The sequence below is a fragment of the Vombatus ursinus genome, unplaced genomic scaffold (genome assembly GCF_900497805.2).
Source record: "Vombatus ursinus unplaced genomic scaffold, bare-nosed wombat genome assembly UNPS02014830.1, whole genome shotgun sequence".
Taxonomy (NCBI): domain Eukaryota; kingdom Metazoa; phylum Chordata; class Mammalia; order Diprotodontia; family Vombatidae; genus Vombatus; species Vombatus ursinus.
The window spans coordinates 14,462,738-14,489,630 of NW_020954608.1; the positions used below are offsets into that span (position 1 = coordinate 14,462,738).

Consider the following 26,893-nt stretch of genomic DNA (forward strand, 5'->3'; position numbering starts at 1 on the left):
GGGAACAGCGTTGAGCAGGGAATAAAAGGATGAAAACTTAACCTATAATGATAGACTAGAATGGAGAGACATCAAGGGCAAGAATCTAGTTAGCAAGTTATTACAAAAATATAAGGTTGAGACAATGACATAATGAAATACAATAGTGTCAGTAGAATGGAAAAGAAAGAGACAGGAGGAATCAAAAGGACATGAGAGAGGGAGAAATCAAAGAAAACAAGTACTTTTAACTTGAGTGACTGAAAATTGACATAAAGAGGTCAAATGGGGAGGGTGGTTTGTAGAATGTTGCGGGGGAGAGATAATACCTTTAGAAAAGCAGTCAGATGAACAGGATGATTTCAAAAAACCCTGTAAATACTTATGTGAACTGATGCAAAATGAAGTGAGCAGAACCAGGAGAACGTTGTACAGTGTAACAGCAATATTGTACAACAATCAACTGTGAATGACTTAGCTATTTTCAGCAGTACAATGATCCAAGACAATTTCAAAAGACTTATAATAAAAATTTCTATCTACCTCCAGAGATAGAACTGATAGAGTCTGGATGCAGATCAAGGCATACTATTTTTCACTTTATTTTTTGTGTGGATTTTTTTTGTCTTTTTTTTTTTTACAACATGACTAATATGGAAATATGTTTTGCATAATTGCATATATATAACCTATATCAAATTGCATTCTCTCTCAAGAAGAAGGAATGGAAGGAAAGGGGGGGAGAAATCGGAACTCAAATTTTTTAAAAAAATTAATGTTAAAAATTGTTTTTACATGTAATTAGGAAAAAATTAAATATTCAAAAAAGAAGAAAAAGAAAAGCAGTCAGAGCTGAAAATAATAGATTTGGGAATCATCTGAATAGACATAATCACTGAAGGCAAGAGAGTATATGATTTCCCAAGGCAGGGTTCTTAATGTGGAGTTTGTGAATGTGGTCGTGGTCGTATTTTTTATAATATATTTTGACAGCTGCATTTTGATGTAATTGATTTTCTCTTATAATCCAAGATATTTTGATTTATGCATGTAAAAATAGTATTCTGAGAAGGCATCGATAAGCTTCATCAGCCTGTCAAAGAGGTACAATGTACAAAAAAAAAAAGTGAAAAACTTTTGTCTTATGGGAAGGCATGTAGAGAAAAGCAGAACCCTAGGAAAGAGGCTTGGCCAGTGCCCACAAACCAATACACAAAAATAAAATGGAATTTCTAGAGCTGATAATGAAGGATCCGGACAACTAAGATCATATAGAAACATGAAGGCCAAGAGAGGACATAATTCAGATAGTCAATATATCCTGGCTTTTTCAAAAGAGCTATGATTCAATACAAACAAAATACCAAGGATCTCCTAGACAAATGTTTCAGTGGAATTTTAATATCAAGATTTGTCTAAATAGACATTTTATAAACACTACAAAAAAGTCAACAGTATAAAATTAAATAAAAGCTCCCTGTAATCATTTCAATTACAAATTCCAGGTGCCCAATATACAAACATTACAAATTATTCTACATTGGAAAGAAGGGCAGCTTTAATTAAAGACAATCAATCAAAGAAAAGGTTCCTTAACTCAAAACCAAGTTTTTATATTAAATGTGTAACTTTTCCTCTTTTTTAATCATATATTATTTACAAAAAAAGGTCACTTATTTGTTTTTTTCTTATCCTTTTGTCCATATTTTCAATATATTTTATTCCAAGTTACAATTTTTTAAACTCCTAGCCATTCTGGATCCAGTCACCACATAATTATTCTCAAGCCTCCATTTTTTCTTCAGAAAACAGACAGTACAGGAGTTGGAGAAACTCTTCTCCAAACAGTATCTGGAAGGTCGTTTACCTCTTCCCTAGATCTTGTCCTGATTTTCTATACATATGCCTTTCATCTTCTGTTCAGATGGGGAAGAACTGAAGCAATTTAGGCCAGTATTTATGAGCACCTCTTGAAATGCTCAGCCTCTTAGAAAGGGCTCTCCTTCCTCCAAATGAAAGTCATTATTTACTTTTAGTGATGGGCCCTAAGCTCTGTACCACCTAGAGGAGTAAAAAGCATCTGGGAATTTTTCCTCAATACAAATAGTTCTAAAAAACAGCTCAAAGGTCTGTGGTAAATGTTTGTGTGTGTGTGTGTGTGTGTGTGTGTGTGTGGTTTTTTTTTTAATAAAATGAGAAATAGTGATGGCAAATTCCTGGAGGTCAGTTGTTGTCACAGCTCTTTTATAAGTTCAAGAGGATTGTGGTTTGTTTCAGTGCTGCTTCCTCTACAAATTTTGTGTCCACACTGTCACATCCTTCAAAGGGATTCAGAGCTAGAGAAAATAAAGAAGGAGGTTGTTGTGAGCCTCTGGCATTTAGGCATGTGGCCTTCCAACTCTTGCATTTAGTGTAAGTTACAATTCAACTCAGAGAATCTCAGAATTGGAAGAGCACTCTCTGGGGTTATCTAGTCCAACCCAAGCCAGAAGCAGAAAGTCCCTCTAATATACCCTCAAGCATTGCTACCAGCCTCTACCTGAAGAACTCAAGAGATGGGGAATTCATTTCTTAGTGATACAGACTACTATGCTCTTGAACTGTTCTAATTGTTTGGAATGATTTTTCTGAAACGGGACTGAAGTCTACCTCTCTACATTTACCACTAACTGGCCCAAGTTCTGCTTTTTGGGGCCAAGCTTTTCAGAAGAATTTTAAGTTCATTACTGTGAGGGTCGTCATATTTTAAATAATTAAAAACTTTCTAAGTCTCAACACTCGGGAAAGAGGATTCGCCAGTAAGAATCAAATAAAATTGAAATGATTTTCTTTTAACAAAGCACCAAAAACCCTAAACTCTACCAACTACTTACTGTGAGACGCTGGGCAAATTATTTCATCTATCAGAGCCTCGATTTATTTCACCTAGAAAATGAGGGGGTGAACTAAAGGGCCTCTAATGTCCCTTCTAGCTCTGAATCTATTATCTTTTTGGTCTTATTTTTGTTATTTGTGACTCATTCAGAAATTCCTTAATCAAAGCACAAAATCAAATGTTAAATAAAATGATCACTTAATTGTGTTTTCTACATCTTTTCTAAAATAGTCACCTTAATATCAAGTTAGGAGAAGATCCCTAGGGAGATCGAGGCACTACTCACAGGAATCTGAAGTGTGCGATGACAGTGCCATATGGAAACGTGAAGCACCAAAATGAACTTGTAGCAAACTAAAGCTTCTCACTGAGGTAGAAGTTACCGTTTTTATTTTACAAAGAGTGTCTCTATTTAGTAAAGGTTATGTACACAGAATAAAATAGCACTTCACTTATAACTTCCAATCTAGGTGTTTTAAAGATGGAGAAACTGAAGTATTAGGAAAGTTAAGGCTTTATCCAAAGACTTTGCATGGGAAAGGGCATGAAATAGCCAGGAGACTCAAGCTCTAGTTTTGGCTCTGCCTCCGACTTAGGACCACAGGTTTGGAAGGGATCTCAAAAGTCATCTAGTCCAACCCCCTAATTTTACAGATAAGGAAACTGAGGCCCAAAGAGGTTAAATGACTTGCAGAGGGAGCAAATCTGTACCACCTGGAGCAAGTCACTGAAATCCTCTGAGCTTGAGTTTTTCCTTCTGTAAAACAAATACACTTTGACTAGATGATGTCTCAGGGCTCTTCAAGGTCTAATGTTCTCTGATTTGTATGTGTCCAAATGGAGAATAGAACTTGGATTTCAGCTTTTGGACAAAGCAGAAACGTGATGCCTTCCTACCTGGACATTAAATAGACAGAAATATGTAGAATTGAATAGAGAACGAAGGGTACCTTGACGAGCAGTCTCCAGCTCTGTCAGTACTTCAATCAAATAATTCAGAGGCAGAAATTCAATAAGGAATGATGACTTGTCCATTGTAGAATTTCGAGACTAAAAAAGAAATCATTCATAAGATTAGTTTATTCTGAAGGTTAACCACCACTTTAAGTGAAGTAGTTAGAACCAATTAAAACTATGCAAAAGTGGGATCAGCTGCATCAGGAGGTACAAAAGGTTTCTCAACCCTAGAGGTTTATAAGCAATCACAGGAGGAGATGGCCTTTGGGGGCCTTTCAAACTCTAAGGATTCTGTGACTATTTTAACTGACAACTCTGATCTAGGCAGACTTACTTTAAACTTTAAAAAGTCATCAGTATGGCTACTTCCTTCAGTGGTACAAATCAGAACCCCATTCATGCATGACTCATCCACGTCCTGCCATATTATTTTCCATAGGGAGTCCACCGAAAGTGCTTGGTTCATCAACTCTTAACATACGTGGATACCAAAGGAAGATTATGTATTTGTCACCCTTCAGTTTTGCTACATGGCCCCCTCCCTTCCCTTTCTAGTTGCACATTTAGAGTCACAGAATCATGGATCTAGAGTGGGAATGGATGACATTTTTTATAGTTTCACATTCAGCACTTGTGAAATTCTTTGTTAGCAATAGGCTCAGCCTATTTGTGTCCACTATATAACTGTCCCTTGTCTCTTTGGATGATCTATAATTTTAATTTTTCAGAGACTGAGATAATTCATGCTTATTAAGGAGAGAGGGGGGGAGACAGGCAGACAGGCAGACAGACAGAGAGAAATATTTATTGAGTGATTTCTGTGTGCCAGGCCCTGTGCTAAGCACTGGGAATACAAACACAAATATAACAGGTTTTTGGCACATTCCTAGACCACCCAAGTGGAAGACTCCAGGGACTTCATCGTATGAGACAGACTTGGTCCAAGTGTAGACATTCTACACTGGCCTAACCATGTAGATGGGACAGAAGCCTCTTTCCATTGACTGCATAGTTGAAACTGTTTGAGTCTTTAAATCTACTTAAGACACAAGCTCTCTTTTCCAGCAGTGTCCAGGGGCAGCAGAAGCACCATAGAGTAAGCTGGGGAGAAGGGCCTAGGACCAGGGGTGGGAAACCTGCGGCCTCAAGGCCACATGTGGCTTTCTAGGTCCTTGAGTGTGACCTTTTGACTGAGTCCAAGTTTTACAGAACAAATCTTTTTATTAAGGAAGGTTCCCCACCAATGGCTAAGCCCTAGGCCCTAGGGTATCTCTCCCCACCCTCCCCCCCATTCTCCAGGCCCTGTGGCGCTGAGAAGTGGGCTTGGAGATTTGGTCTTGTTTATTTATCTTTTTTCAATTCTAGATGCAAAGACTGGAGTCTTGGATCTAGGACCTCAAACTAAGGGAATCTTGGATTCCAAGCCAGATATTGCAAACAGTTTTGCAATTACAAGAGTCCTAGGAAGCCAGGATGTCAGGAAATAAGTCCATCAGGGATTTGGACTTGAATTCTGTGGGACTAATACTATGTAGAAAGTGAGTTAAACATGACTAATGTGCAAATACGTTTAATATGATCGTACATGTACAGTCTGTATCAGATTGCCTGCCATCTTAGGGAAGTGAAGGGAGGGGGAGAAAATTTAGAACTCAAAACTTACAGAAGTGAAGGTTGAAAACTAAAAACAAATAAATAAATAAAAATGAAGAAGAAAAAAACACAAAGTGAGGTAAATTGTGAAGCTAATCCCATTCCTCTCTCTAGAGACTAGAGGAGATTATTCAAGCAGTGGTTGGGGTGGGGATGTTTGTATGTTCTTGTTGTACCTTTGAAGTAAATATTCCTCTCTGAAAGCTAATCTGACTGTTACATGGCTAAATGGAACTGAGGTACTAGGACAAAGGCATGGTCCAATGGCAGAGATAAAGAGATCACCCCAATCTCCTAGAGCTACCAGAGTGACCTTTGGGGAGGTGCCTTTAGGCAGTGGGGGCTAAAGTAACACTCATTAGATGGGTCACTATTGCAATAGAATGACCCCCACCTTTCCCTTCTCTACTTTCTCTCCTCAGCAGTCTTCCATAAACAATTCCCACCAAAAATCTCTACCCTCTCACCCTTCTTGAGTAATTTCCCCACTTCTGAAACTAGAAAGAACTATAGATCTCAGGGATTTTGTACCCAACCAACCCACCACCAGAAGCTGTTATACAAGCAAAAAGGAAAGGAAAAAAAAAAACAGTTCCAACATTATAAAAGGGACATTACATTCCAATGGTAAAGACAACAAATGGAGCTGAAAAGGGAGTATGGGAGGTACCAATAGGAAAAGTGGAAAAGTCTGGAAACCCAGAAGCAGCAAGAGGAGAGAAGGGAGCTGTGGCTGCCCTGGACACTTCTTCAAATGGAGGTTCCAAGGTAGGAATGGTGAGTTCATTTGGGAGGAAGGGTTCAGTCACAGGGTGGGAATCATCTTCAGGGTAAGAAGGCAGTTGGAATGGGGGTAGAAAAGTCCAGAGAGTCAGGAGCAGAACTGAGAGAAAAGGACAGATCTTTGTTCATGGAGAAGCTTGGGTTTATCATTAAAAGCATTATATAATTTACCAAAGGATTCAATCCACTTCTAGGCCCTCCCCACTTTCCATTTGCAATAGTTTATCCACCCACTTTACTGTCCATTTGCAATGTTTATCCAAGATATTAATTACTGACAGACTAGCTTTATAGGCTGTCCTTTCAACTGCATAATACAATCTGGAGAAGAAGCATTTTTCCTCCGTGGGTAGTTAAGCCAAACTCCAGAGCGATTGTGGTTCTTTAAAGAGGACATTTAATGTTCATAATCTTAATTCGATCAGCACAACATAATCAAGACAGGAACATTTGGAGGACCTTCTACCTTTTCCATTTGGACTCTGGTAGGCATCCTACATGAAAGTAGCTAAGACCTTTTGGGAAATATATGTGTCCCTGTTTTATGCCTTAACACTACTGATATTCTCACTATAAACAAAACTAGCAAACCGAGGCTGGAGCTCAATGGAGTTTAGAATTAAAGAAACAAATAGAACAGTTGGTTTTAGAGCTGATCAAAAGAAAACAAGAAGGGGCAGCTAGCTGGTGCAGTAGATAGAGCTCCAGCCTTGGAGTCAGGAGGACCTAAATTCAAATCCAGCCTTAGACACTTGACACTTACTAGCTGTGTGACCCTGGGCAAGTCACTTAACCCCGACTGCCTCACCAAAAAGCAAAAAAAAAGAAAAGAAAAGAAAAGAAAACAAGAAACATCACTCCATGGGACATTTGATCATGCCCCATTGCAGTGCTCATGATGAGTATTTCCAGAAAGATCACCATGAAGATAATCGCAGCCTGTGCTTATTGCAAAGGATGCAAAGGATGTGCTTATTGCAACATTTATTGTAAAGGATAAAGAGGCAGAGAAAGACAATATTCCCTTGTATTTAAAGCCTTCAAAGTAACTCAAAACGTTCTTTCACAATCTGTGATTTCAATGCAATAAATGAATAGGGAATAGGTGAAGAGAGAAAATAATATGTTGGAAAATACTAATTTGGAATAAAGAATGAAAAAGGCCAGAAAACCATATACTGCAAAAAAGAGTCTTGCATCTATTTATCACAAATTTTTTTTCAAAAGAATTATAAGGTACTAGATATGGAGAGCAATGAACAACATTTTTAAATGGAATTTATTTTAGTTTAGCAGAAAGGAAATCACTCCTTCATTCCCGCCCCCCGGGCTGTGCTACTCACTCTCCAAACTTCTTTCTCCACCACTCCCCAGCAGCCTTCTCATCCTGGAAGATCCCTACACCCTTGTGGCCCCTTCTTCTGATTGGTCAGTTCCTCCTAGAACTTCTATTTATAGGAAGAGTCCAGGCCAGTCAGGTTCGCTCCTCCATCCCTCTCTGGACTTCATTCCTGACCATGCCCCAGTGCAGGTGTGTTCTCTCCCCATCCTGCATGCATTTCAGCTTCCTTTTCTGTGTTATCTTCCTCTATTCCAATGTAAGCTCCCTGAGGGCCAGGACTAACTTTATTTTTGTTTCCATTTGTATTCCTAGAGTAAGTGATTAATAAGTGCTTGTTGACTTGTCAGCTTGACTCACTATTGATATAGGAGTCATTCCTGAACTAGTTTTTTTTTTTGTATAGTCAGACCTCAATTTGTTAGAGATCAAAAATCAGAAAAAGCTTAAAGGGTTTTTTTTTATATATTAAGGAAAATGTGATATACAATTATAACTGTATATCTACCTAGTAAAGTGAATTCTTGATAACAAAAAAAATAAGATATAGATAGAAGAAAGGAGATGTACACCAATTACAATTATTTCATACAAAAGTTCAACATATATAATTTAATCAACTGACATGAAGAAAAGACAAAAAGAGCCTAAAAATATCAGAAAACACTTGACTTAGCAAATAGAGAGATATGGCAGCCAAGGCAAAACACTAGTTTAAAATATTAACTTTTTTTTTGTAAAAATGGTGGAAGATTATAAGCAAGATCAGCCAGTAACATAGAGAAATCATAGAGAGTAAAACTACTTTAAAGAAATATTGCTGGTGCAGCTAGGTGGCGCAGTGGATACAGCACCGGCCCTGGAGTCAGGAGGACTTGAGTTCAAATATGGCCTCAGACACATAACACTAGCTGTGTGATCCTGGGCAAGTCACTTACCCCTGATTGCCTCATAAAAAAAAAAGAAAGAAAGAAAAAAAGAAACATTGCTAAAAGACACAACTAAGAAAGTCATCCTTAACTATGAAAATGGAACAAGGATAAACAAAAGTAAATTGGAAAAGATCTGTAAAGATAAAAGAAAAAGTATTCATCATCAAAAAAGTTGGGGTTACCACATTTCTATAACATTACAATAAAATATCTTCTGTGCATACATCTAAATTATGCAAAATTAACTGAAAAGCATAACAAGAAAGATAACTTTTATCAATGACCCTGCAATCATTATCATCAGGTGAGGCTTATAAAAAAAAAAGGGGAGAAATATGTTCTGCAAAGGTGTTTGCTGCTGTCATGGAGGAAATCTAGCACAAAGTCCAAGTTGATAAAGGATCCATTAATGATGGTGAGATTTCCAAGATGCTCCTGTATGCAATCACCAAATGCCTAGTTATATCAAACCCCCAAACACTGCAGAGGCTACTAAATCAGATTCATAACCATTCCGAATGATTTGTCCCCACTCTCTACCCAGGAAAACCAAATGGAGGAAGAACACCTGTTGTCTAGATCAGCACTTCTTAAACTGGTTAAGATGTACTGAAGATGTAGCAAGTGGAAGAAATTTAAGAAGCCCTGGTAGATCATGGACAGGTAGATGAACAACTAAAAAGCTCAAACATCAGTCTGTGTGTCTTTAATAGTCTTTGCAAATGGACAATAAGTTGGGCACAGAATTAAACGGGAGGTGGAAAGCCAGTCAATTTGTCTTTGGGAAACTAGAAAGTTTTTTTTTTAATGACTCCAGAAGTCTCCATGAAGAAAAGGCCATCTTTTTAATGCTGTCCTTCTATGACAGGGCAGGTAGGTAGTGCAATGGATAAAGTGCCAGCTCTGGAACCAGGAGGACTCAGCTTCCTAAGTTCAAATCTGGCCTCAGACACTTCCTAGCTATGTGACCCTGGGCAAGTCACTTAACCATGTTTGCCTCAGTTTCCTCATTTCTAAAATGAACTGGAGAAGGAAAGGGTAAATTACTCTAGTATCTTTGCCAGGAAATCCTCAAATGTGGTCATGAAGAGTTTGACATGACTAAAATAACTGAATAACAACAAAAATCCCATGACTGTGAGTGATGGAACACTACAGTCTCCAAAAACATTAAAAGGAGCGTCATTCAAAGGCAACAGAGGAGTACACAGTGATTTTGAATAGACCATGAAACATAACACTAACCGAAATATGAAGAACCAGAGTAATGGAATGTATAAACATATAAATGAAACAAAAAAGTGCTAGGTACTAGGTAAGAACAAAGGACGATCAATGGATGGTTGTGTGCTCCGCTGGTATTTTCATAAAGTCAAGAAAAAAAGAGGAAGGTACCTAGAACTATGGGTGTACTTCCTGTTGTGAACTTATGGAAAGACATTGACAAAGTTGCACAGTGTGGGAAGGCCTCGATGGATCTACATCATGGGGTTACATCAGGGAGACTACAAATTCGTTTGAATATTTTGAGTAATAACATTGATTATTTTTTTCCTGTAAATCTCTGGTATTCTCCCTCTGCCTTGAAACTTGATACCTCATGGTCCTCAAACTTGTCCCCTGTAGCATGGACCTTCTCAGCATATATGCCTGGTCCAGTCCAGTTGTTTTTCCTATCTTGGTTTTCCTAAGTGCCACTTCTATTTACTTGCACAGTAAGTACATCAGAGAGTATATGGCAGTTCCACTGTCATTGATGAAGAAAATAATTTCCTATAATCATCTTGACAGATTTATTCTGCTTTTCATCTTTTTGGTATCCTTCCAGTTTCATTCTTCTACATTCTCAGGATCTGGCTCAAAGTCTTTGACTATATTTTTTGTAACCTGTTTTTCCATTCCATTACATCTTACTATTTCCTGAGACAATTATGCTTGTAATCTTATGATTTTACAAAAATAATTTATATTTGAGACTGGCACTGCACTTGACTGCCATATCTCTTCTTGGCAAGAAAATCAATTGTTTGCTAAATGGAGTCATTTCAAGGTTCTTTTGGTCTCTTTGTTGTGACAACTGATTTATATCAGTTATATTTCCATAGGGAATAATGATACTGTATGTTGGAAGTCTGTTTTTTTTTAATTCATTTCCCATTTTTTTGATGCTAAAAGCTTGTTTAAGAGGAGATGTGGTATAGTGGATATAGACAGGTGGCCTTCAAGCCAAGAAGCACTGGGTCCAAATCTGACATCTGAAACATATGGGCTTTGTGACCCTGAACAAGACATTTACCTCTTAGTGCTCTGGGCCAATGGTGTCAACCTCAAATAGAAACAGATCCCTGCCTAGCTGCATACTGACTTAGAAAACCACAAATAAATGTTAGCTATCTCGTATTACATTTTTACTTATTTTGCTTAAAGTCTCTCAATTACATTTAAATCTGTTGTGAATCACACCTCTGCTCTAAACAAGCCTCAAAGACTGTAAGTTGCAGATAAAGTGCTGATCTGCATTGGTAAAGGGCGTTTCCTCTTCTGTGAGTTCCTTATATTGATGAAGTCACAGGACCTTTTCCCATCCCAATCCATAGATCAGGTTGGAATTTTAAAAATTGCATGCCATCCATATATTTTCATTTTCATTTCCTCTTCAAATGTGGTATTAAATGTGGCTTTTGTTCTCTTAAGTGGATGGTCTGACTATATATAGATTTGTAAATGACTCACATTGAGAACTATCATTTTTGTTTAATTAATTAACAACAACAACAATACTAAATAGCTAATATTTACATAGCATTTACTAATGTGACAAGCACTTTACTAACACTTTACAATTCTTATCTCATTTGATCCTCACAACAACCCTGAGAGGTAGGTGCTATTATTATCCCCATTTTACAGATGAGGAAATTTAAGGCCCAGAGTCACACAGCTAGTAAGTGTCTGAGGCTAGATTTGAACTCAGGTGTTCCCGGCACTCCCTATACCACCCAGCTACCCCTAGCTATTAAGAAAGGAGTAGGATCTAGACACATGATTTCATTGGTATAGGGAGCTCCAAGGTAAGGAAACTCCCTCTACCAATGCAGGTCAGTCAGTACCTTCTCTGCAACTGAGATTTTCAGTTTCCCAGGGTCACCAAGAAGTTAAGTGACACCTAATTTATTGAACCAGTGTGTGTCACAGGTAAGACTTGACCCATGTCTTCCTGGCGCAGAATCCAGTGAGATAGAGGCTCTGGCTCTCTACCCACTGTACCACACTGCCATTCACACTGGTGTGATGAATAAAGAGCTAGCCTTGGAAATATAAGACATAATAACTTAAATGTTTGCAATGCGATTCATTGTACATGATGTCCAACATTACCTGACTCTCTTCTTAAGAAAATTATTCATTTAAATATTTATGACATCTTGGTATGAGGCATCTATGCAGGCTCCCAGCCTTTGGCTACTTTCTCATTCCTGAGCCATATTTTCACATACATTTTTCAGCCTCCTCCTCTTCTCCTGTGCCCAGCTTTCAAAAAAGTCCACAAGTATTAAACTATATGTTGATATACTTTGGAGGATTTTTGAGTTTTTAATAGAATTGCCCTACCTCCTCATTCTCTTTAGCAGATATTTGCACTTAAATGGCAATTGTTTTTATGGTCATCTTTTTATAGATGAGCAAGGATGGGGGGAGGAAGGGGAGAGAACAAACATTTATTCATTGCTTATTATGTGCCAAGTGCTTAACAAATATTATCTCATTTGATCCTCTCACCAACTGAAGGTGGGCACTATTATTATTCCCACTTTTCAGTTGAGGAAACTAAGGTAGATGGAGGTAAAGTGACTTGCCCAGGGTCACACAGCTGGTGTCTGAGACTGGGTTTGAACTCATGTCTTCCTGACTCTAGATCCAGTGTTCCATCCACTGCACCACCTGGCTGCCTGCACTGTAGGATTAGAAGACTGAATCCCAAGAAATAATACTTCATAGACAAACAAGTCTTAAAGATATTTTAAAACAAATTTTGAAAGCAGCAATAATGATGGATGATGTTATACAGCCCTTTAAAATTACCAAAACTCCATGAGGTAGGTTGCACAAATACTATTAACTTTATCTTATCAATGGAGACTCTTCACCTCTGAGTGATAAGTGGTCTCAAAAGCCAGTAAATCACAGAGCCAGGAGTTATTCCCAGATCCTTTTACTCCAAATACAGTGATCTATTCACAATCATGTATGTGATCAGATCTCACACCCAACCTTACCTGTCTCTTATGCTTCTGAAGCAGCCGTTTCACATAGTTCCTTGAAATAATATGAGAATTGACAGGATGGTCCCATAGTTGACTTATCTTCTGCATAATAAACTATTAAGGAGGAGAAAGTATAAAAGAAAAAAAATTACCTCCTAAAAATTCATAGTCTTAACTATTTTATTCAAGTGAAGTTACTCAAACAAAGGGACTGAAACGTTAAGGTTAACACTCTCGCCCTCTTAGCTATGCTATTGAATCCTGACTAAATACTCCTGAAAATATTATATTGCAGTTGACAGAAACCGGACTGTGCAGAAGCAAGGTCAACACCTCTCAGTGCTTGATACTTTTGGAAATTTGGAAGTTTACATTTCCAAATTACATGAGATACTTTTGGAAATTTGGAAATCTACATGCTAGTCCAAAGTGATTTAATTGTGAGACAAATGTACTGAATTCCTATTTTTTGCTTTTCTACACAGAAGCTAGTGATGAGATTTTTCTCGCTAACCATTGCTTTAGTCTTTAAACAATCATTATCAGGCTTGGAAAGTTAAGGAACCTTCCATATAGAGGAGAACTGGGCCAGAGGGAATACCGGGGCAATGTGGGCGTGTGTACAAGATGCACAAAGTATGCTGGGATCCGAATGATGACTAAGTATGCTTTCCCCATCCATCTCCACCCCAAACAGGGTCACATTTCTAAAGAACTTGCCCTGGAATTTCATATTTTCCCATTATTTCTGGCTTCACTAGCTCATCTCTACCACAAAAACAAGGAACATCCTTTATAACCCTTTTACCCTCATGCTTTTCATTCTTCCTAAGACCGGAGAACACTTTTCCCCAGTGGGAAGAATTGCTGTGGGAGGAAACACAGGTTCCATGACCTCCTGACATCACCTGGATTTAAATGACGCAAAATCATTTCCCTTACTTCTCAGAATCACTGATGTAAATATTGCACAGTTTCCTAAATTACAAAAAAAAACTGAACACAATGTGTATTCGTTATATTTGTATATATGTGTATTTGTTATATAGGCTTTCTTGAAATGGAAATTTATCATATATTTTGAATCCTCTCTTATATTCTGCTGTGCACATGGCAATGCTTTTTTCCCCCTTATTTTATATTTAAGTTTTAATATTTAAGTTTATAATATATTTCTTTTTCTTTTCTTGTTGTGTATTTAAGTTTTAAAAAAAAGAGAAAAAGAAAAAACCCAAGTATTCATGTGAGCCATGCCAATGAGTTTTATCCATGAGAGCATGTCAGAGGAGAGTGCTGGATCTTGATACACCATCATGGATGGAGACAACAATTAGTGTGACTTCATGGAAAGGAGCTGGAAAGTAAAACAATCCAATGACATTTAGCTAGAAATGAGCTAATGAAATTAGGGAGGCACCACTCCAACACATAATGAAAAAATTAAGTAAAATTCAAGATTACCGGAGGAAGACGCGCAACTATACTGAATTTTAGTTTTTCATTCTTCTCTGTGTTGTCCAGATCTATGAGACAACCAAAAAAGGCCAGAAAATGATTAAAACCATTCCATTTTTAGTATTATAGACTGTTACTAAAGTTAGCATCTAAAATTTGAAAATTCATAGACTTTATAATGGTATTCTTTAGATAACACATACCACCATTACTGTGGTCCCCACAACCTGAGAACTTTGAAAATCACACTGTGTGACTTTCTGGGAAAACAGACTTTTTAATGAACTGTTTTCCTAGGAAAAAAGTTTACATAACATGCAGAGCATATGAATCCATTATAATCTAAAATGACTGATCCTCAAGATAACATGTGCATAAATCACAGAGTCAGAGCTGAAAAGAACCTCATAGCAATCACAAGATCACAGGACATAGGACTGGAAAGGACAGACACTGGAAGGCATCTAGTCCAACTCCTTGGTTTTATAGTTAAGGAAACAAAACAAAGGGGTTAAATGATTTGTCCAGGATCATACGGGAAGAGTCTTACACACTGTCAACTCTTAACAAATGCTTATTGACTAATTGACTTAAATGCTTGAGATGAAATTTGAACCCAGGTCTTCATGATTCCAAATCCAACACTATATCCATTATAGAATTGGGGCAATAACATTTCATCCAAAAAGTTGCTGGACAGCCAGGAACAATGGATTTGTTGTTGGATTTGGCATCAGAGGACATGGATTTGAATCTTGGATCTGACACTTACCACCTGTGTTGCTTCAGACATTTAATTGATGGGCCTCAGTTTCTTCATCTATAAAATGTGAGGGTTGGACTAGATGGATTCTAAGGTCCCCTTAGTTATAAGTCTACAATCGTAAGTTCCTGATTTAAGACACCCTGGTTATATATTAACACTGTCCCCTCGGCTAAGCAATACTTCAACTTAAAATGGGACTAATTCTATAATATAAACTCTCTGGCATTACTTGTGCTGATTTTATTTGAAATGAAATTCAAACAAGAAAAAATACATATCTATATATAACTCTCCTGTGCTTGCTTTTCTAGCATGAAGCAGCCTGATTTTGAAATGGGAATGTGAAAGAGCTGAAAGTGAGCCACTTGATGACACATTCTTGGACAACAAGCTGAGAGTCTTCCTAGCCTCAAGTTGCCTCTGTGTTCTGTTAAGGAATCTAACTCTAGGGGAAAAATAGCTAAGAATCAAGTGAGAAACCCCTAGGGTCTCTTCAAGAGCTGAAGCAGTTTAACTTGGTTGAATTAGGAAAAAAGGATTACTTATAAGAAATGAGACATGTGGAGGCTAGAACCAGCCCTCTAGCTAGATCAAATGTATTTACCTTTCAAGAGTTTCATAACCCCTTTTTCTGTAAGAAGTAGCACTCTGTCATCAATGTAACGCAGCAAGCTGTGCAGGGGGAGACATCGAACTCCTAGGGTCATGTACAGAGTATGGAAGCCTATGAAGGGAAATCCAGGGAGGCAAACACAACAGAGTCAGAAGATGGACCTAGTATATGGTTAATGAAGACAGACTTTACTATATGAGGTTCAATGTTTCAATGACAACAACTGGGGGTGTATACAAGCTTCCAGATTCATCTAGTTAGTGGGAAAGGAACATATCTCTAGAAATATTTAATAGAAAGGGTGACCCATGAAAAGGAAGTCATGAAACAGGTGGCAAAATGGACAAATAAAATCTGAAACCCTAAAAAGGATAATCATAAAAGTCATACTCAGGCAAGCTCTGATTTCTGGACATCCCCTCACTTACATATAAATGGCTACCTGGGAATGGTTACACCAAGCCAAGTGACTATAGTTTAAATCTTTCTTTCTGAGAGAATACATTTAAAATTTCGTTCTATTCCTCCCTTCCCCTTCCCATCAAAGACTTCCCTACTGTCCTTGGGCTCCTACTGCTGACAACTCCAGTTCTTATTTTTTTTTAATCATTCATCCTAATGCTGACTCCAAGTATAATACTCTATCCATTATACCATTGGCTCAAGGACATTATATCTAAAAAACTTCTTGATAGCAAGGTACAATTGAAAGAATCTTGGATTTGGAGACAATGGACATGGATTTTAATCTTGGCCAAGGAAGAAAGAGAGAAGTAAGCTGTTTGGACTACTCCCTGGGTGCAGTATTGTTCAAAAATACTCAGAAGAGGGACTATCACAGTCCTATAGTGAAATAGCTCACATTAATATAGAGCCTTAGAGTTTACAAAGCACTTGACACATATTATCTCGCTGTATAATATTAGGAGGGTGGGTGGAAGATCAACATTTCAATGTAACATTGATGTAATTCCAGAATACCATAATATCTAAATACATAAAGGAAAAACTAAATTAATTATAAGGAGAAATGAACAGCTAAACTGTAATGGTGGAGGGCTTCAAGATACTAATTTCAGACCTAGACAAATAAAACAAAAAGAAGAAAACACAAGAGCAAAACGTAAAACATGAACAGACTTTTAGAAAAGTTAGATGTGATAGACCTCTGGTAATTACTAAATGGGGACAGAAAAAAGTATGCATATTTCATAACTGACTATGATATCTTTATAAATAATGACCATATACAAAGGCATAAGTGGGCAACTAGGTAGTGAATTAGATAGAACACTAAGCTTAGAATCAGGAAGACTCATCTTCATGAGTTCAAATCCAGTTTTAGACACCTACTAGCTGTGTGACCCTGGGCAAGTCACTTAACTCTGTTTGCCTCAGTTCCTCATCTGTAAAATGAGCTAGAGAAGGAAATGGTAAACCACTCCAATATCTTTGCCAAGAAAACCCCAAAATGAGGCCATGAAGAGTCAGACATGACTAAAATGACTAAATAACAATAACAACAACTTCATAAAAAACTCACAAACAAATGCAGAAAAACAAATACTATAACATAAAGGAAAACAATACTTCCTGATGAAAGACAGATCACAATGGAATCTTCATAGATAACAAAACAACATAAAGCCATTCCAGAATGGTTCAAAAGAAAAATAAACAAAATAAAAATCAGATATGAATTTGTTGAAAATCATACTTCTCACTACAGGAAATTAGAACTCTCAATGCAAAATTTAATAAAAAATGGCAGAGAAAGAAAAAAAATGTATATATGATAGAGAAAATCTTTCCAAAGAAGTAGAAGCTATGTGAGCAAAAACAAAGAATATTTATAAAAATAGAAGAAAGTTTGACAGGAGAGAGGCAAAAGACAACAATATTAAAAGAATATATGAATCCTACATAATCCAAAATAACTTGAAGATGACTTGTGCAGAGATATCATAGAACTAGAGCTGAAAAGTACCTCATATGACATCTATTCCAATCCCTTAATTTTTACAGATGAGTCAGCTAAGTGGTACAGTGGTAAGATCATTGAACTTAGCATCAAGAAGACCTTAGGTAAATTCTGCCTTGGATGCTTCATAGCTATGTGACCAATAATAATTCACTTATCCTCTCAACCTCAGTTTTCTCATTTATTAAATGGGAATGATAATAATGTTGTTGTTCATCCTTCATTTTCAAAGAGGACCAATGACATCACAGGATGACGTCTTGACTTGTGTGTAAATTGGATTTAAGTAAGGCAAAGTTCTCAAAGTCCTCAGCCTCACTATCTCTTCTAGAGTCATCAAAGTCCACCAGCAAAGTCCAAAAGTCAAGATGATTGTCAGTGCTCCTGGATACAGTGGATGACCTTGGCATCTTTGATTTCTGACCAAGATCTAAGTGCTCCACAGTGTCAGCTTTAGCCACCTTCGCAGCCTTGGGAACAAATTGTTCCCATCTGCCCATTCCACGGGGGAAGTCTTCACATGCTTGGGTTAGACACCCCCCCACCTCACCAATATGTTTGAGGCCTGTCAGTTACCCTCAGTCTAGTTTAGCCCATCTGCTGAGACAGTTTTATCAGGGTATAGTTACTATGTGCATGCTACACCTTCTTGGAGCCAGAGGTGAGAGTTGGGTGATCCAAAGGTGGAAAGAGCAGCCCTAAAAGGGCTTGGCAAGCCCTCACAACAGAGGTGCTAGTCCTCTCTGAGTACCCCATTAATAATCTTATGATAATAATAGCACCTACCTCATAGGATTGTTGTGAAGATCAAATGAGATAATATATATAAATCACTTTGCAAACTTTAAAATACTATGCAAATATTAGCTATTATCATTATTTTACAGATGAAAAAACTGAGGCTCAAGCAAGTTAAACAACTTGACCAAGGTCACACAAATAAAATGTTAGAGAAGGTATTGAACCCAAGTCTTCTGGGTCTAGAGTCAATGCTCTTTCCACTATATTATCCTGACAATGACCTAAAAACCATTGGTTTCCTTACAGTGCATGAAATAACTGGTAAAAACCACATAGGACTTTTTCATACACTCAACAAAGTATTGATCAAGAAAGGCCACAGATGTTTTAACACCGAGATGCTTAATAGTTAAACTGAACAATTTCAATGCCAAACAATAAATATTGGGGTAGCTAGGTGGGGTAGTGGATAGAGCACCGCACCTGAAGTCAAGAGGACCTGAGTTCAAATCCAGCCTCAGACACATAAGGGTCGCTAGCTGTGTGACCCTGGGCAAGTCACTTAACCCTGATTGCCTCACCAAAAAAAACAAACAAACAAACAAGCAAACAATAAATGTCGCATGCATGGTGCTCCCTTTATTGAGTGAAAGCAAGGTAGTGAAAGATAAACAGAGAAGATTAGAGATACGTCAAATATGAAACATTTTTTATAGAAATTTGTTTCACAGTTGTCCTCATTATCCTAAGGACTGCTTAGTCTTTACTGTTTAGGCAACAGTACTCCAACATGAATTCCCAGAACTTGATGAAAAGCCTTCTGCTATCTCACTGCATAAAAGATTATTAAGCTGAGAGCAAAGCAAGTGTCTTGGTGTCTATCCAAGATGGGAGCAGCAATTGATAATCTTAATACTCTCACATGGTGCTCCCTTTATTTAGTGAAAGCAAGGTAGTGAAAGATAAACAGAGAAGATTAGAGATATGTCAGATATGAGACATTTTTTATAGCAATTTGTTTCATAGTTGTCCTCATTATCCTAAGGACTGCTTTTCATCAAGTCCTGGGAATTCATGTTGGAGTACTGTTGCCTAAACAGTAAAAACTAAGCTTCAGAGAATTCTGAACCCAGTTTCACAACAAACAAATCATGACCAGGAGGGTAATCCTAGAATCCTGGCAATAATTGGGATCTAATCTTTACCAAACTCAGCCAACGTTATTAGCAGGACTAAAATTCAGACTAAATCCAATAATATAAAACATGGTTAGACCAGAACCTACACCGAAAAAAGACATATTGCCCATTTCGTTACTGTCTCAATATACATATATTTGACAGACAATGCCTCTGGGCAATGAGCTGGGCCCAGAATTGAGTAATAAGAGTAGGCTAGGCTGGGTCACATATGGGAGATTCCATAGTGCAGTCAATGATCCCAGGCTGACTGTTGCCATGAAAGTCCATTTGTAACACCATTATTCTCCTGGTAATGTGATGTGCCTGTGTAGCCTCATCTTGGAAGTTGAAGCAGAAGTTGCAAATGGTCCAAAAGGTGAGAGAAAAAGCATGGTAGATATGAATAGACTACAAAGTAATGACAAAAACTCTTTTTATGTGAGAACTGGCATAAAAGACACTACAAAAGTATGTATGATTAGAAAAGGGTGTGAACTGGCCACATAGTGAGAAGGAAAGCAAACAGAGAGATCACCCAAGTGCTATCATCTTATACAGAGCTACTACAAGAAAGAGGCAAGGGCCTACCACATATTGGGTGAATCCTCAGTGGAGGGTTTATGGAAAGGAATAAAAAAGTATCACACAGAATAAGAAGTCTTCGATGATTTGGTATCTGTATGGGTGGGAGAATCCACAATGATGAAATTAAAGAGTCACCAAATGCCAAACTTCCATTATTACCTCTTACTGGATCCAGCAAATTCCTTACAAGCTTGCTAAGAGAAAGTAAAACAAATTCCAAATATGTCCATCTTCAGAAACTCTTCCCTAAGTGGTTCAAACAAAAGAAGTTTATGGAAATTGTGGTGAGCTGGTCTCAGCACAGGAAGAAAAGTATCTAACAAAAGCAGCATAACCTAGTGGCTAGAGTACCAGGGTCAGCTGGTTAGTATCCTGCATCTGACACAAGCTATGTGACCAGGAGTAAGGCATTTAACCTCTTTGAGACTCAGTTTCCTCATCTGAAAATTAGGATGTTATCTACCCCATAGGGCTGCTGTGAGGCCCAGTCAAGATAACATGGGCTCTGAAACATATCAAGTGTATCTTCCATATTGATCCATAGGCTAGTAGGGCAAAAGACCCAGGAGAATTTCCCACAATTCCCATAGCTGTGTACAAACAAATTATATACAGGATAAAATGGAGATAATCAACAGAAGACGACACTAGAATTATGAAAGATATGAAAAAGGCTTCCTGTAGAAGGTGGTATTGTAGCTGAGACTTGAATGAATCCAGGAGATGGAGAGGAAGAAGGAAAGAATTCCAAGCACAGGAGACAGCTGGTCAAGAGATATGAACATATCTCTCCATATGGAGATATGCACAGGATTGAGAGATGGAATGCCTTATCCAAGGAACAGCAAGGAGCCCAGTATCACTAGATTACAGAGTACTTGGGGAAAGGTATAAGAAAACTGAAAAGATAGGAGAAGGCAGGGAGACCAAATAGCAGACAAGAGGTGAGGCTTGAAGTGGTTAGGGCATGTCCTAGGGTAGTGGCAGTATCAGAGGAAACAAAGGGGCATATATGAGAGGTGTTATGAGCCCTCTGGTTGTTATTCAAATTTTCATGTGCATATTTTTTCTCTAATAGAGATTTTATTATAGTAAAATTTTATTATAATTATGGTAGCTAATATTTATATAGCACTTTTAAGATGTACAAAGCTCTTTGATTTGTTGTCATTTTTCAGTCATGTCTGACTCTTTATGATCCCATTTGGGGTTTTCTTGGCAAAAATAATGGAATGGTTTGCCATTTCCTTCTCCAGCTCACTTTAGAGATGAGGAACTGAGGCAAACAGGGTTAAGTGACCTGCCCAGAGTCAAACAGCTAGTAAGTGTCTAAAACTGGATTTGAACTTATAAAGATGAGTCTTCCTGAATCCAGGCCTGCACCACCTGGCTGCCCAGAATTTTATTGTAATTGTAATAGCCAACATTTATATAGCACTTTTAGGGTATACAAAGCTTTTTGATAGTTGGAACTAACTTTCATTATACTCAGTGTCTAGAATACAGTTAGATGCTAGGAAATGCTTGTAGGATTGGATTTGATTGGCAAATGATACATTGTGCCAACTGCTTTGCAAATCTTAAAATACAATGTATGTAATATAGATTATTATTATCTCAGACTCATTTTTTATAGAGGCCAGAGAGATAGTGTTCCAGGATAAGTTATTATTCTATTATTCTTTTGTATGTCATGTTCTATGGATTATTGCACATGGTGATAAAATAATTGCTTTTAATAGTTGAATAGAAGTATTAAAATCTTCCCTTTTTAAGCTCACTGAAAGCATCCTTAGTACCAGCAGCAGATAGAATAGGCATAATATTCACTACATCTTTTTCCCATATTATTCTGATCTCCATTTCCAGGTCTCCATATTTTGAAAACCTTTTGTTCCATCTAGCTTAGAGACTATGAGTATGTGGAATAGCAGCTTCTATTAAAATATTTTTCTTAAAGTTTTATGGAATTATGTTATTTCCAGGCAATTGTGGGCAAAAAATTTAGTTGTAATCATGGCCTGGCTCTAATACAGTCTGTTAGTTTATTTCAACTGAACATTTGTAGTATGGGGATTTTTCATCTGTTTTTCCATGAAACATAGCAAACTTCTGATTTATGATTCCAGCCACCAGGTCATTGATTGCTAGGACTTTGATAAGTAATAAGTTTTTATAGCCTGATTTTATATTTTGTACATTTTCTAGCATTTTCTTGCATAATCAACATTGTTCATTAATTCTAGCTTCTTAAAGATAACCTGTCTGTAATTCACGATGCCAATGACCTGGTCTTGAATTGCTATCATAAACTCTTCATTTCTACAAAGAGATTTTGTAGAAAAAAGGGATTCAGCCATTTGTTGAATACTTCTTTGCTGACATACTGTTGGCTGAGTTCATGTGGATGTCACATGGAAGGCCTTTTGATTCCATTCTTGGATCTTAGTTTTTTCAATGTCTTCATCCAGAGATAAGCAATTCTAATTCCAATGTTGTTTTCCTGTAATTGGCCTTTACTCTGGCTCTGTGAAGTGATGTATGCTTGTTCCAAGAGCATTTCCATACCATAGGTTCTCCCTCAGTTTATTGTATGTTCAAATGTATGAGCAAAAAAAAAAAATATGAACTGGTCAAGTAGTGAGAGCAAAGGATGACCAATGGACAGCTTGTGTGTTCCACTGATCTCCACCCAATCTCAAGAGAACATCGAGAATTCCCCCAGCATGTTAAGTCTACCCTCTGTGGTGGATTTATGCGAGGACATGTATGGGGAGTTGTACAATACTGGCAGAAACGAATGGGGTGAGCTCTGCATCATTGGCAGGAATCTCTGTATCACTTGGATCGTAGATAAATCAAAGTGTTAGGGAATGAAAAAGGAAAGGATGGGGTGGTTGTGGCCGAGAGACTGGAGAATGTGGATGCGTTTGAAATTTCTTTTTTCCGATGATATTCTTCACACTGCTTCTCCAGTATAAATTCCTCATTTAAAATGGGTTATATCCTGTTCATCTCCACAATTCATCTCTCCAGTGATTTTGGATCCCTCACCTTTAAGATGAGGGGGTTACATTCGATGGCCTCTGGGGTCTCTTCCAGCTCTGGATTCATGGTCCTACGACCTTGTGGTGAATCGAGTACTTGACAAAGTCAAAATCTCCACTGCATTTCCTCAGTGGGCATCTTCTGATAACAGAAGAGTATGAGCAGCTTATGACAGAAACTCAAAGAAAATTCTCAACAAATCCCTTCATTCTTCTTCCAAAAGGGAAGACCATGAAGTAAGTATGCCACCTCCCTTGGCATAATTTTGGTCCATGAATTTCCCCTTTTGAAATCAAAGAAGCTTAGCATGTGCTTACAAACAAGCTTTATGATGTGTGGGCATGGAGGTGGGGAGGAATGAGGGTTGGGCAAAGAGGCAAGAAAACCTGATCATTCTATATTGTCAAGCTGACAACCATCGTCAGGGCACAGCTGAAGTTAAACTCGGGCCCTGCAAGAAACACAGAGGACAGAAAGAATATTTTCATATAGAAACCATTTAGAAGAAGGTCAGAAACTGGATTAAGTAACCTCCAATGTCCCTTCTTACTCTAAAGTTCAATACATGTTGTAATAAGCAGCCTAGGGTCAAAAAAGATTCACAAAGATCTGGATTTTTACATGGCCCAGAAACTGACTTGAGAATTGGCTTGGACCTATTCCTTAGCCCTCCTGAGGGAAGCCTCAAGGAGCATGAAAATAGGCTTGCTTAGCTTCTAAATCTGGCCTATTCCTTCCATGCTGTTGTTAAATAGTCAATCAATGAATATTTATTAAGTAGCTCTATGTGTTGGAGACATTGTACTAGGTGCTAGGGATAGAAGTGCAAAGGAGATTAAATTCTTACAAGAGAGATAACGAGGACATGTATACAGATGAACAAAATAAACATAAAGAGAATAAAGACGAATAAATACAAAGTCATTAAATAAATAAATAGCCAGATACCACAGTAGAGTACCAGGCCTGGAGTAAGCAAGATTCATCTTCCCGAGTTCAATCCGGCCTCAGACACTTACTAGCTGTATGACCCCAGACAAGTTATTTAACTCTGTTTGCCTCAATTTCCTCATCTGTAAAATGAGCTGGATAAGGAAATGGAAAACTACTCCAGTATCTCTGCCAAGAAAATGGGATCACAAAGAGTCAGACACAACTGAAACAACTGAACAACAACATATTAAATAAAAGGAGGGATACAAAGAGCTAGGTGGAATGATGGAGAGAGTGCTGGCCCTGGAGTCAGGAGGACTTGGGTTCAAAGCTGGCCTCAGATACACACTAGTTGTGTGACCCTGGGCGAATCACTTAACCCTGTCTGCCTCAGTTTTGTCATGTGTGAAATAATCTGGAGAAGGAAACGTCCAACCACTCCAGTAGCTTTGCCAAGAAAACCCCAAATGGAGTCACAAAGAGTCAGATATGACTGAAATGATCGAACAACAATGACAAGAAGAAGAAGCAGCTGACATCAGGAAAGACTTCATTAAAAGGCTGTGCATGAGCTGAGACCTGAAGGAAGAAAGGGGTTCTTCAAGTTCAAAGTGGAGATTGAAGGAAGGATTAATGGAAGGCTGCAAGTCTAGTTGGCCTATAGTTGGTCCTAGGGGGACCCTGTCATGAGGTTTATGCAAGTAAAGCCCAGGGGTCAGAAGACTCATTGTGCAAATGGGTAGATGACAAAAGCCCTTACCAGGAGGAAGAGGTAAGCACATTCTGTTCACAGAATCCAAAATCTGGGTCATGGTGTGAAAGACTGCAAATTCACCTGCACTGCCACACCCATCGCTAAGATGAATTACAGAACAACATGTCAGATATAGAATTAACATCCCTTCAAGAACCATTTGACCAATGCCACAGGTTTAAATGACTATAGTATATCTACTGGGGAATTCATTTTTCCCATCTCTTGTGGATTTGGGTGGAGGCAAGTTTTACTGATGCCTCTTATTCACATCGAAGTCATTTCTGAATATACCTTCCACTTACCCCTGCTTCCCACCCACCCAAAGAGCCTTCCCTTGGAACAAAAAACCAAAACAAAACAATCAAGCAAAACCAACCATATCTGACAGCATACATGTAACATTTCAAAGGGATAATCCATTGTAATCATTAATACTTTGCCTTGTGTAAAATTTCTAAATTAGCTTTATACTAGTAACCATACCAACCCCAGTTGCTTTAAGTATATGACTGGGCTGGTAAAATACTCAGGTTTATAAATTATATTAACTTTAATTCACCTAGTTAAATCATCTATATAATTTCCTGGGGCTTTGACATTTGTTAAGTTCCTACACACTGAGAGAAGGAGACAGGAGAAGAAGAGTGACTGGAAATAGGGATAGGAATCTGGAAAGGTCCTGTGATTTCACTGGTAAAAGGAATTCTCAGGTGAAGAAATTTTCTCTACCAGTTCTGGATCAGCAAATTCTCTGCAACTAATAGTCTTAGTAGACAGTTGACTAGAGCACTAAGAGGTTAAGTAACAGTCACTCAGCCCATATGTGTCAAGCAGTGAATCTCTCTGTCCTGTTCTCTATACACCATACTACACTGCTAAACTGATATAAACGGATATGAGGGCATTGTTAAGTGCTCTGAGCTAAGAGACTGGAGAGGGAGGGGAGGTTTGGAGTGGGGGCAGGTGGAAGTAAAGTACAAAACGTCCCTTAATAGCACACAGCACCCTAGAATTGTTTTGACCCTTTGTACCACATGGCAGACCAGGAACAAGAAATACTTGCATACAAGTGGAAAACCCAGGAATGAAGATTGTGTTTCCTCCAGCTAGTCTCCAGCATCTGGCAAAGGAGGTCCAGCTACAGTGCAAGAGAAGAGGAAACATGTGAGACCCGACCGCCAGAGGAGCAAAGTAATTAACCTCCCCTGAGTGGAGTTTCCCTTGAGTTTCAATTCCCCCATTTCAACAACACAGGCCTGGCCAAGGGTCAGCCAAACTTGTTCACTGCAGCTGCTATTGATGTTGTGGCTGGAACAACGAAAGAGTCCCTCTGAAGCCACTTTGGCATCAGCATCCCAAAATGGAAAAACGGGAAATGAACGTAGCTATCTAAGAAGAGAACGTAACTAAAACTCAGCTAAAATCCTATCTTTTACAGGAAGACTTTCTCACTTCTCTTCATTCCAACCTCTCTATAAATTACTTCCTATATGACTCAGTCACAAGTATGGTAGGTAAAAATGCTGACTGGGACTCCATTCTCTACCGAGTAATTCAAGAATGAAATCCAAATGTGATTGCGAAACTTAAAACATTTTCTTTCACTGGTAAGCACTTCTGACTGTAAAGATGGCAGAAGAATTTAGCTCCAACCAACAAGTGTTTGAGATGACAAAAGTTATAAAAGAATGATAATTATTTAAAATAATTGCTCAAATTTATGTAGCACTTTCAGATTTTCAGAGGGCTTTCCTCACAACAACCCTATGAAATAGATAGTAAAAGTAATTTACTATCCCCATTTTATAGATTAATGAACTTGTTAATTGTTCTTGCCCATTTCAGATATTAACCTATTTAGTATGCTAAATATATGTGGAATGTCTCAAAAGTTTAGTTCAGTTTTAAGCTACTAAAACTTTTGGGATACTCCACAAATTCTATGTGCAAATTGGCTGAGCTGCAAATTAGACCTGACCAAATGTGAAGAAATATTTATGATTGTTGGCTGTATATATGCATTGGATACATATTCTATTGTACCTACTTT

At 38.0% G+C, this 26,893-nt stretch overlaps 1 protein-coding gene across 2 annotated transcripts in view; it reads right to left on the bottom strand.

Annotated features, from left to right (window-relative positions):
- Nucleotides 1–1,358: 1,358 nt before the first annotated feature.
- GSAP (gamma-secretase activating protein) overlaps nucleotides 1,359–26,893 on the bottom strand; it is a 112,651-nt gene continuing 87,116 nt past the window's right edge. For both annotated transcript variants that reach the window (XM_027838687.1, XM_027838686.1), the window contains 7 exons: nucleotides 25,911–25,981; nucleotides 24,847–24,941; nucleotides 15,609–15,728; nucleotides 14,245–14,306; nucleotides 12,796–12,897; nucleotides 3,805–3,904; nucleotides 1,359–2,315 (listed from right to left, as the gene is read on the bottom strand). In XM_027838687.1, the coding sequence (XP_027694488.1) occupies nucleotides 2,224–2,315; nucleotides 3,805–3,904; nucleotides 12,796–12,897; nucleotides 14,245–14,306; nucleotides 15,609–15,728; nucleotides 24,847–24,941; nucleotides 25,911–25,981 (642 nt within the window). In that variant the 3' untranslated portion in view covers nucleotides 1,359–2,223. The remainder of the gene's footprint in view (nucleotides 2,316–3,804; nucleotides 3,905–12,795; nucleotides 12,898–14,244; nucleotides 14,307–15,608; nucleotides 15,729–24,846; nucleotides 24,942–25,910; nucleotides 25,982–26,893) is intronic.